The sequence below is a fragment of the Globicephala melas genome, chromosome 10 (genome assembly GCF_963455315.2).
Source record: "Globicephala melas chromosome 10, mGloMel1.2, whole genome shotgun sequence".
Lineage (NCBI taxonomy): Eukaryota > Metazoa > Chordata > Mammalia > Artiodactyla > Delphinidae > Globicephala > Globicephala melas.
This window is the reverse complement of record NC_083323.1, coordinates 10,327,663-10,339,872: the sequence shown is the minus strand read 5'-3', so window position 1 is coordinate 10,339,872 and position 12,210 is coordinate 10,327,663. Positions and strand designations below refer to the sequence as shown.

Genomic DNA, 12,210 nt, shown 5'->3' with positions numbered 1-12,210 from the left:
AATATCTTCACATTTTTTAACTGACTCATTCGAGAGTCTGTTGCAGATGTGAAGACAGTTCATCCCAAATCCTTTAGCCTGTCTGTCCTAAGAGCAAGGATGAATTGTGGATTGTGGTTGTGCAGCAGAGCAAGGACTGTCTACATGGCCACAATCCATGATCATGCAGGAACCCAGATCTTTGATTTCATTGAGCCACTGCATTAACCTACCATGGAAACCTCCTAGCTCCAGACTGCTTGGTATGTGAATTTTCCTTAATTTTCAAGCAGTTTTCGTTGAGATTTCTGTTATTTGCAGCCCCAAACTCTCCTGATACACAGGTCCCAGGCACATTATAGAAAACATTAAAATGTACCCACAGGCCCCATTAAATATATTTATGGGGTGTTTTTGCTATACATTTTTCCAAATATTTTTATGCTTTTGTTTTAGACATGATTTGGCTATGGGGATCTAATTTAGGAGTGACCAACCTCTAGAGAGAACTGGGCACACTTTCGAAGAAAATTCAACCCACAAAATGGTTTTCAAGGTAATACAATTTTTATGACTACCGAGTGTTAGGTTTGAGCACAGTAAACGTTCATTAATTTCAGCTCTTCAGTCTTAGAATTTTGGGGCCAACACATTTTTTTCTTCAAGTCTCAAATATTTTCTAAGCTTTTAAAAAACTCTTAGCTTCCTCTGAGTCTATAATTGTCACACACACACCCCCCCAAACGTTTAAAAAAATAAAAAAGACTCATGCCTGAGCCCTGGAGGGCTAATGAATGACAGGGTCTGGACCCCACCCAGCCCTCCTATGAGAGGAGGAGTGTTCCCCAAAGGCGAGCTGGGGCATGTGTTCAGAGGGCGACAAACACCAGGTGGGAAGGCAAAAGTGACAGAGTGTACTGTGTTTGGGGAGGTGGCTGGCTGGGGCAGGTGGAACAGCATAAGCAAAGGCAGGGAGGTGGGACTGGATGAGTGGGTAAGTGGGGAGGCGGGCTCCAGCACAAACTGGTTGGAAAAGTATCTGAAGTTGGGGGCAGCCCCCAACTAGTCCTTCCTTCATGGAGCAGGAGGAAAAGATCATTTTGAGGTCCAGGTATCCCCAGACCACAGTGTTCTTTCCTTGGCTAGGCAGATGAGAGGGCTGCAGCGCTAGCTCCATGTGTGACCCTGGCCACGTGGCCACGCTCTCTGGGTGGTCTCTGCATCATTCAATGAAGGAGCTCTGGAGGCTCTGACCACCCACACTTTCCCCAGCTGAGCCAGCCAGGTTGCCTGGGGGTGTGGATGGTGTCTCAGTGGGCCTGGCAGCCCTCTCCACCACGGCCAGCTGGAGGAGGCGCGGCCTTCACGGGGGGCAGGGCAGGAGTGGGCAGGCTGGGAAGGGCCGTGCTGGCCTGGATCCCCTGTCTGGACAAGTTCAGCTCATTTCTCATGGCAGCAGCCAAGGTCCAGCCCATAGCACCAGCCTGTAGGATGGAGGAATTCCAGAGAGCTCGCTGCCTCTGCGGCAGGCCAGTGAGGGGGAGGAGAGTCCCTGGGGTGGGTGCCCTTGGCCTTCGGGGGTGCAGGAGAGAGAGCTGACGTGCAGCCCCTCTCACATCACTCCTGCAATCCTGCTACCCTCCAAGATGGGTAACATTCCCACCTTCCGGGCCTGGATACAGGTTCAGGGAGGACAAGGACCAAGGCTAGAGTCACAGCCAGGTAGCCCCCAAATCAGGACTTGTCCGTCTTCTCTGATTCTAACGTCGGCTTCATTTCAGGGCCCCAGAGCAGCTTCCCTGTGCAGAAGTTTCACCCACGTGGCCTGCTTCAGGAGGGAGGTGAAGACGAAATGAGATAATGTATGAAAGTGAGGCGCCGGGCACAGGGCCTGACAGATAAGTAGGCGCCACCAATAGGAGGCCCCAAGATGGGGGCGGGGGGCACACAATGCACCTTGTCCCTGGTCCCTGCCTCAGGAAAACTGCGGCCCCTGTTATAGGGGTCACTGGACTCTGGGGAGACTCCCCACCGCAGCCTAGGCAGGAGGAGACTGCCAAGGGATGGGGGGTGGTGGTGAGGGGAAGGCCTCCCAGAAATGCCGACCCAGGAAGGTGAACTCAGCCTGGGAGAAGAGACAAGAGGAAGGCTAAAACCTTCTGAGACTCTCTGAAAAAAATAATCATCTATTAAGTACAACAGACCTGAACTCCACCTTGTACTAACCTTATGCAGGAGAGCAGGGCTGCACATCCCCAATTCACAGACGGGGAGACTGAGGCAAGCAGGGAGAAGCAGCTTGCCAGGATGCCCTGGGGAGGGCGTGGCAGAGCTAGAACCAGAACCCAAGTCTCCAGACTCCCAAAGGGGCCTTTCCGGGAGCCTATACACCCTGTCACCCTGCCACTCCATCTCTCGACAGGCCAGATGCCGGAGAGGAGTAAAGCAGCCCCTCATCCAACAGCAAACGCTTCCTGGTGCTGGACCCGTCTTCTGGGTCCTGGTGCTGGACCCGTCCTCCATTCCATTCCAGGAATGGAGGAGCAGCTCCTGAGGCCCTGAGAGCCCAACTACTGGGTTGGAACAGCCAGCCAGTCCCACCTGATGGCAGTCACAGCAATGACTGCCTGGACTCCTCCTGAAATGTCCCCATTCCTTGACCAGGCAGAGAGAGTGTCTGTGGGCCTCGGAGGGGAAGCACAGAGGAAAGGCAGTGGAGCTAGGCACCCCCCCCACCCCTCCCTAATGCTGAGGTTTGGGGGAGGCCCTGGAGGAAAAAGTGAAGCTCTGTTGTTGGTTTCCGTGGCAGCTGGCTTGCTCTAGGAGGAGGGATGAGGGGCTTGCAAGGGGTGCGACCCAACCTCTCTGGGCCTGCCTCTCAGCCCCGGGCAGCCTCTCTCCTCCTGTGCCAGCGTGGGTTTCAGTCATCTGGAGGAAGGTGGGGTCTGGGGAGGCAGTGCAGGGCAGGGCAGGTTTGCTCCAGATGTGAGTCACCCCCGGTCCACATCTACTTCCCTCTTCAGTGCTGGTGATTTCAGAAGGGGGACAGTGACGTGAAGGTGGTCCTGTTGATACCTCTCTTAGCAAGCCCCCCACCTCACCCAGTGCTCCCCGCGCTCCTTCCTCTACCTGGTTTCTGAGTGTGAGGTGAGCACCCCTCCACCCCACCTTCAACTCTGTTGCTGCAGTGATTTTCCCTGCAGCCTGAATCTGGCCTCAATACTCACTCTTCCTATAACCTTTGGTGGCTCCCCAGCACCCTCCGATAAAACAATGCCCAAACCCCTCAGTGAGGCCCTTCACGATCCAGGTACCGCTGGCTTCCCACCCTCATGCCCCGTCTTTCCCCAGCACACCCTAAACTCCAGCCATGCCCAGACGCTCACTGTTCCCCAGACTTGTGCCTTCTCATTTCCGAGCCTTTGCCCACGCTGGAATGCCAGTCCCTGCTTCTTCACCCATCCTTCAAGACCCACCTTCTTCCCATTCTGGACCATCCCATCCAGGTGCTCGCTCATGACTTCCCTCAGAGCCTGCATCGTGCTACTTCTTAATTAGATTCATGGCCAGATTCTGCCCCAACAGTGGGCTACTCGAGAACAGGGACTGAGGGCTTCATCTTTGAATCCTCTGAGGCTAGCTCAGGGCCAGGCACATAGTAGGTACTCAGTAAAATAAACAGATGGGGACAGGGAAAGCTGTGCCGGGTGTCAGAGGGAGACATGTGAGGAGAGTGGATGGGGGTGCACAGACCGGGGACCCCATCCCCTCATGGTCTGGCTCACCCTGGGCCCTCTCCCAGGCCTGAGCCTCTCGGACAGGACAGAGGCTGTCAGGCAGGGGCTCTTGGAGGATCCCCGGCAGACCCCTCGGGAGGGCAGAACGAAGCCTGAGGCCTGAGCCCTGAGCCTGGGCGGCGGCCTCAAGCCTGGCACCGGCCCAGCCTTTCTTTAGCGCTAGCGAGGAGCACGAGAGCAGCAGCCGCAATCTCTGCTTCAGAGGGAGGCCCAGGCAGGGGCAGGGCTTTGTGGTTAATGGGTCCTGGGTCCTCTGCAGAGGCGCCCAGAGCGGGCCACGCCCTGGCCCCTGCCAGGGAGCAGCCTCACGAACCCCAGATCTAATTCTTGAAGGACACTGCACCTCCTCAGCCGCCTTCTATGGGGGACCCCCTGAGCTCAGCTAGCTGGCCCTGGCCCTCTTCCAGCCAACTCTTGGGCCTAGCTCATCCTCAAACTATTTTCCACTGGCTTCCCCCAATCCTTGCCACAGCATAATTTTGGGAAGGGGTAAGAGAATGGGAGGTGGAGCCTGGGCCGTGGGGGAGTGGCTAAGAAGGAATGGGGGGGGTCTCCACTCTGATTGGTCATCTCTGCTCCAGAACTGGCTTCAAAATTCCATTGACTCCGCCTCCCGTGGCCCCCATCTCCTTTCTGAGTTACAATTGGCTCAGCATCCAGGGGGCGGGACTCACCCGGGTCTGGTCCAGTTAAAAGGGTGGGAGCGGGCTGTGGCCCATCTCTCGGGTAGTCTTCAGACAGCTGGTCCCGAAGTCCCAGGAACATCCTCCTCTCCTCAATCATGGCTTGTGTGAGTATGGAGACCCCACCCCAAGGCCCAGAGACGGCGTGGGGGCAGACAGCCAGGCATAGTGAGGGCAGATCACGATCTGGGTTCTAGTTCTTGTGGTGTGGCCTTGAACACGTGTCTTTTCTGGGCCTCAGTGGCCGTGTCTGTAAAATGGGGGTGGGCTCCATGCTTCCCCAAGGCCTTCTCTGGCTTAAGAATTTTCTGGATTCCTCCAGGGTCTGACAGCAGTTATTTCTGCCAAGGGCTTACATTCTGCAGCTCTCTGAGAAGTGGGAGTGGGAAGGGTGTGGCCGACTGGAGGTGGAGTGGGGCATTTTGAGGGTGCCCAGGCCACTATCCCTTCCCCCTTCCCCCCAAAGAGCCTCCTGTCCCCTCCCCCCTGCAGCTGTCCCCGTCACTGGGCCAGGGCAGAGTCACCCTCTGCTCGCGAGCAAAAGTCGCCAGGATCTGAAACAGGCTGCCGGGAGGGAGCCTGCTTGGGTTAGCCCGGGGCGGGTGATTCTGTCCAGGCTGGTCAGGTGGGGGCATTCCCGCTCAACCATTCCTCCAAGCTGGGGGGTGGGGGCTGTGATAAAGGAGCAAGAAAGCAGCAAGAATCTTCTGCAGGCCCCTAGGGAAAGGATTCAAGTTTCTGGCAGGAGGAACCACTCACACCAGTGAAGCTCTGCGCTGGCTCTTGTTAACCCCGAGCCAGCCAGGTTGCAGGCTCCCGCCCTGGGCTGCTCTCCCTTCTTAGAGGGGTCTAGCTGTGCCCCTTAGGGGTCTCCTCTCCAGCCCCTGCCCCTCTCTGCACAGAGGAGCTTGAAGGGGATGGTGGGGGATGGCCCAGCCCCAGGCCTCTTCCTCGCCAGCAGAGGGGCAGGCGCCTCACTCACCTTCCTTTGCCCCCAACTCGCAGTGTGACGCATTTGGAGCCTGGTTCTCTCCATCTATTCAATGAGGCGATGGAGCACAGCACTCCACCACCCAGGCTACTCTGCATCTAAAATCCCCGGGCTAAACCGCAGAAACTTCTAGATCCTGTCTTCTAGAACCTCAGTCATGTTACAGACAAGAAACTTGCCCAGGACCACACAAAGAAGGAGAGTCTAGAACTTGCAGCCGGGTTCCTCAGCCTTCGGGTCGGCCTGGTCAGAGCAGGGCTGGTCTTCCCGGCGCGGGGCACGACCTCCCACCCTGCGTCCTCTAACCCGGCTGGGCGGGGTCTTGTCTGCGCAGGGTCTGGTCGCCAGCAACCTGAATCTCAAACCTGGGGAGTGCCTCAGAGTGCGGGGCGAGGTGCCCCCGGACGCCAAGAGGTGAGGGAACGACGGCGGGGGCGGCGGGCAGCAGGCGGCGGGGGCGGGGGCTGGAGCTCGAGGGTCCCGCCCCGCGCCTGGCAGGGGCGTGGCTGGCCAGGCCCGGCTCCTCCCTCCGGCGGGGCGGGGTTAATGTCGGCGGCTGCTGAGGCTACGAGTTCTGGGTGAGTCACTTCCTCCGCGGAGTCTGGACGCTCCCACCGTTGTCGCCCCCTTAAACTAAACCAGCTGCGGCCTCGTCAGCTGCCTCGGCTGGCCTTCCCCTCCCTACTGCTGTGGGCGGGACCAGAGGCTGAGCGGGGCGGGGAGAGGGAGTGAAAGGGTGTCACCCTCGCTGCCCGCCCTCTGAGGTCTGTGTATCCTGCGCTCTTGACTCTCGACTTTTCACTCCTTCCGTCCTTCCTTAGCTCGTCATTCATTCGGCCAGCTGGCCTAGTTTCACCGCAGCCTTGTGAGCTTGGACCAGTCAACCAACCGCCTTGAGCCTCGTTTGTTAATCAGTTAATGGAGGGGGGAGGTTGTGTGGAGGCGAAATGCTGGGTCATCTCACACGTTGATGACCAGCTGACAGTATAGAGCCGCACGCTTCATATGCACTGCTCATGTCATTCCTTCTAAACCCTCCGAGGGAGGCCTTGCTGTTACCTCCACTCAGCAAATGCATTATTGTTATTCGTTCATTCGCCCCACGGTTACAGAGCACCTACTGTGTGTCACGCATCATGCTGGGCACCAGGGATACAGAGATAGACAAGACAGACAGGACACTTGCCCTCCCAGAGGTCACCATCTGGAGGGAGTTTCTGACCTTGACCAAACGGGCAGGGACACAAATTCATGTCTACAAGAGTCCTGGCTGTCAGCATAGCAAGGCCCTTAAGAGATACTTCCTGTGGAGCCCCTACTGTGCAGATATGGAAACTGAGACCCAGATGGAGCAGGGACGTGCTCAAGGTCACACAGCAAGGAGGTGGCAGGGCACAGCTAGAATCCAGGTTTCCTGCCTCGGCTCCATGCGTTGCCCCGGTGAGGTCCATTAACGTGGACTGAGTGGCACAGACCGGTCGGCCTGAGGGGGCTGCAGCGGGAGGGGGCAGCCTCAAGCCCACCCGCTATCCCCTAGCTTCGTGCTGAACATGGGCAAAGATGGCAACAACCTGTGCCTGCACTTCAACCCCCGCTTCGACGCGCACGGGGACACCAACACCATCGTGTGTAACAGCAAGGATGGCGGGGCCTGGGGGGCTGAGCAGCGGGAGTCCGTCTTCCCCTTCCAGCCTGGAAGTGTTGTGGAGGTGGGCTGGGGTCTGGGGGTGGGGTCAGGGCCCTGGGTGGGCTGGGGCAGAGCTGGGTTGAGTGGCTAGAGACCTGGGTCCCACCCTGCCCCCCCTTCCCTCCCTCCCCATCTCCCCTCCCTTCAGTCACCTGCTGTGTGATCCTCGGTAAGAAGCATCCCCTCTCCCAACCTCAGGGCCTCACCATGAAGCGGGGCTGTTGTCAGGGCTACGTGAGGAAAGGGCTCTGGGGGGGCCTAGGACCTGCAGGCCGTGGCTGCAGGGCCGAGGCTCCCGCTGTGGGGTCCACACGCTCACTGCTCCTCTCCACCCCCAGGTGTGCATCTCCTTCGACCAGGCAGACCTAACCATCCAGCTGCCTGGTGGATACGATTTCAAGTTCCCCAACCGCCTCAACCTGGAGGCCATCAACTACCTGGCAGCCGATGGCGACTTCAAGATCAAGTGCGTGGCCTTTGAGTGAAGCCAGCCGGCCCATGGCCCCCAATAAAGGCAGCTGCCTCTGCTCCCCCTGAACCGGCCTCCTGTGTGTGTGGGTGTGGAAGAGGAGGGTTCCGCCGACTCCCCCAGGCTCCGCCCCTTCTTCACTTCCATTCACTGCCTCGGTGCACGCATACACTTCCATTCATGGCCTCGGGGCACGCATACCTTTTTTTTTGGCTGCGCTGTGCGGCTTGTGGGATCTTGGTTCCCTGACCAGGGATCGAACCCGGGCCCGTGGCAGTGAAAGCGCCGAATCCTAACCACTGGACCGGCAGGGAATTCCCTCGATGCATACCTCTTAAGTGCTAGTGACATCTTGTTCCCCTGGGTCCCCTGGGCTGAACAGAGAGCTCAATACACAGCGAGGGGCTCAGTACTAAATAAGACCCAGTCACTGCCCTCAAACAGCTCCCAACTCACTGGGCCCGAGCACACAGTAGATGCACAAAAGATGTTGAAATAAACGAAAACGGGAAGAGAGGCAAGGACAGACTGATTCATGCCATGGTACCTGGGGCAACACGGGGGGAAGTGAAAGGAATACCTGGGGCCCCTGTCATTTGTTTTCATGAACTAGAAAGAGATATGGTTCAGACAGTGCAGGGAAAGCAGCTGTGTGCCCCTGTGGGCCTTAACTGACCTCTCTGAGCCTCGGTTTATTCATTTATATGAGGGGGATGATAGCACGGAGACTACCGTGGGACTGTTGTGAGGATGAAATGAGGTGTGTGATGGAGGATGAGTGTAGGGCCTGGCACAACGTACACATGCAGTGGATAGCGTTTCCCGTCGCTGCCGCACTACCTCTTGAGATCTTATCCCCCGAATCTGAAGGGGAGTAAACAGGCTCTGAGTGATGACTCCCTGGTCTCTACCAGGCCCAGCTGAGCCTTCTGGGGCTCCCCAGGCATCCCAGCTTTGTGGCGCCAGGCCACACACCTCAATGCTACAGTGTAAGGGCAACCAGGGTGCTAGTCTGGAAAGTCGGGTTCTGTGGCCCTCCTCAGGACCCTCAACCCAACATAGGGAAGATGGGCTTGGGCGATAGTCCTGGCACCACCAGCTGGCCCGTTTCTGTATAGGAGGAATTGGGGTCGGTGGCAGGATACGCCAGCCCCTGCAGAGAACCTACAAGTAGAGGCCCGTGGGCCAACTTGAAGCCCCGCCTTCAGGTTCTCAGAGGCCTCCTGCTGCACACAGCCTGTTCCCTGCACCGCAGAGTGCGGGAGACTCACCCTCCCTGAGATGAGGCCTCCGTGAGCCTCTCCTCTGCTGGTTTCCAGAGGACGTGTTTTCCAAGACCGGCCAGGCTCCGTTACCTTGGAGGGCAGTCACACTCACTTGTTGCAAGTGATGGGACATGAGCTGATAGCTGGGCAACTCTGCGACCACTCCCCTGCACCTTCTCCTTTCTGCTCCCTGCTGTAGGGCCCCCTACCTCCCTGTGAAACAGCCCCTGGGAACTGAGCCAATGTTCCAAGAAGGCTTGGAATCAGGACCTCAGTTGGCACCCCCAACCCCCAAGGCAGTCTCCTGAGGTATGTGTTGGGTGGGAGCCTGGCAAATCTCACTCCAGGACAGCCAGCACTAGCTGTGGAACCCTGGCTAGGTCTCTTCCACCCCCCAGTCTGAGTTTCCTCATCCATAAAATGGGGGTCATTATTTGCACCTTGGCCCTTTTGGGTGGGTGATTCCCATCTCAGTGGGTCTGCTGGAGGGCACATCTCTATAAGAGGGCCAAGAAGGATGGAGCGCAAAGGCTGGGAGCTGCCATGAGCCACACCCAATCTCCAGGCTCTCCTGGGGCACCCAACTGGCCACCCAGAGAGAAACAGCTTTGGCAGTCTGGCTGTGGATGGGGCGCCCTCTGCTGGACATCAGAGAAAGTGTCTTCTTGACTGCCTTTCTCTGATCCCACTTATTCTCTCTACACTGGCGGAACTCAACGATACTCCAGGACTGGGACTACAACCAGACAGAGGAAAGCCCTGGGGCAGATAAGGAGAGAGACCACTGGCAGTGGAGGAAAGGAACTGGGCTCGGAGTCAGACAGACTTGTGTCCAAACCCCAGCTCTATCACTGTGTGCCCTTGGGCCAGTTAATCAACCTCTCTGAACATGTTTCCTCATCTATCAAATTGCATTAGTACTAGTATCCACCCTGTGCGGCCGTTGCAAGGATCAGCTGAGATAACGTAGAGAACTACACTGTGCCTGGCACATAGTAGGAGCTCCGTAACTGTTGGTTCCCTTCACCTCTTTTAAGACTCGGTGTGTCTCAAGAGCCTGTGAAACTGGGTCCAGAGAAACTAAGCAGAGTTCTGCCCTTAGACCACCCAAGCTTCACCCTCAGCACTTGCTCTTCTTGTCTGTGTGACCTTGGGTAAGTGACTGCACATCTCTGGGTCTCATTAAAATGGAACTCATACCTCAAAATAGATAATCGTGTAAAGAGCTAAATTAATGGCAGCTGCCGTAATTCTTTTGGCTCATCATCTTCATCATCATTTCTATTACGGAGAACGTACCACCTCTTGCTGTGCCTGGCACACAGCAGGGGCTCAATAAACATAAAAATAATGTCAAGGAGAAGCTGACTTAAAAAGGGAAGTGTTTTAGACTGTGAGTTGCAGTAAATGGCTCTCAAGCTTTTGGAATCTGGGTGGGGTTGCCAGTCCTGCATCTCTTTTCCTGGAGTAAAGGGGACCTGGAACTCCCAGGGAAGAGTTTGGAGCAACAGCACCTGCCCGAAGTGGCGAGCTTCACTCTGCACTGGGAGCTTTCGCAGATGTGACCTTCCTGAACCACTCGTGGGCTGGCAGTTCGGGCCCGGTGGGCTGCGAGGGCGGACTGTACAGAGCTCCCCACACGAGGTCCTGCATAAGCAGGTGTCTCCTTACTCGGTCCCCAGTCTCTGCGCCTGACCGGAAGCTCCGGGAGGGCAGAACCACTCCACACACAGGGCAGCAATTGAGGATGACGCTGCACACCACTTAATAATGGGGTGACTTTGCTTAAGTCACTTATCTCTGAACCTCCACATAAGGCGGCTCGCTGGGCATCTTTTTGGGGGGCATCACTGCATCCAAGGCAATGCTTTCTCCCAGGAGGAGGGTGCCAAGGGTGGCATGGGGCACTGCCACTCTAGGGTGGCAGAGGGGCAGTTGTGCATCACCCTGAAGCCCCCCGCTGTGCCCTGTATTTGAGGATAACTTCCTCTCAGTGCCCAACGTGGAATCCCTCAGGCAGAGGACCCTTGTGGAATGGGTTCAACATTCGTGGAGAGATGCACCTACTGTGTGCCTAGCTCCTTTCAAAACTCATGGTCAGGGTCTGCGTCTTGCCCCCGGAGCGGGTGTGCTGCTACTGGAGAGTGATCCCTCAGGCCAGCGCCCCAGGATGCTGGGCCATGAGGCCAGTGACTCAGGTCAAGTCTCAGCTTTACCAAAGAACAGCAGTGTAACCCTGGACAAGTTGAGATAACAGTTGCCTTCCCTGTGTGCCTGGCACACAGTAGGCACTCAATATGTGTGTGCTTACTTGCTCTCTGGGCTCCAGTCACTTGTCAAAGAAGAGCATTGGGTCCTAAGAGTCTGTTATCCGCACTCCCAGATTGTTCTGTGGTCACCTCCTCTGGGAAGCCCTCCACACTGGAAGAGCCAACCCTGAGCTCCTCCGGCCTCCCGTGAATCTCACAGCAGAGGTGTCATCCCCTGGACTGTAATGATCATTGACCCTGTGAACCCGTGAGTCCTTAAGGGCAAGGGCCGCAGCTTGTCTGCAGTACACAGCACAGATGAGTTGAGAATGGGGGATTCAGGCATACAATCCCAGCTACTAAAATTCCCCTTCAGGTGTTTTACTTACTGCCTTCACATTCGTGCCCTCATTTTTAGTAGAGGATGTGTTACTACATCCCAACTCCATACTTGGGGAACTGAGGCACAGAGAGGGGTGATGGCTTGTGTAGCAAACACATGTGTGGCATGTATTATGTTATACATACACGCTACATAACACACTTATCCCTCACAATCAGGGTTCTCAACATTTGGTCTGTGGATCAGCAACAACAGCATCACCTGAGAACTGCCTGAAGTGCAAATTCTGGGGCTCACTCCAGAACTGCTGAATCAGAAACTCTGGGGTGGGCTTCCCTGGTGGCGCTGTGGTTGAGAGTCCGCCTGCCGATGCAGGGGACACGGTTCGAGCCCTGGTCCGGGAAGATCCCACATGCCGCGGAGCGACTAGGCCCATGAGCCACAACTACTGAGCCTGCGCGTCTGGAGCCTGTGCTCCGCAACAAGAGAGGCCGCGATAGTGAGAGGCCCGCGCACCGCGATGAAGAGTGGCCCCCGCTTGCCACAACTAGAGAAAGCCCTCGCACAGAAACGAAGACCCAGCACAGCAATAAATAAATAAATTTAAAAAAAAAAAAAAAAGAAAAAGAAACTCTGGGGTGGGCCCGAGCGATCTGGGGTTCAGCAAACCCTCCAGGGGATTCTGATGCGCGCCAACGTTTGGAAACCACTGCCTTACAATACCTACCAAGTCACTATGATTAGTCC

General features: G+C 56.6%; 1 protein-coding gene across 1 annotated transcript; it reads left to right on the top strand.

The window, feature by feature from the left end:
- Positions 1-4,335: 4,335 nt before the first annotated feature.
- Positions 4,336-7,675, top strand: LGALS1 (galectin 1). The gene is made up of 4 exons (XM_030856037.3): positions 4,336-4,566; positions 5,785-5,864; positions 6,988-7,159; positions 7,476-7,675. The coding sequence occupies exons 1-4, from the start codon at positions 4,558-4,560 to the stop codon at positions 7,620-7,622; spliced, it is 408 nt and encodes a 135-aa protein (XP_030711897.1). The 5' UTR covers positions 4,336-4,557; the 3' UTR covers positions 7,623-7,675.
- The last annotated feature ends 4,535 nt before the right edge of the window (positions 7,676-12,210 follow it).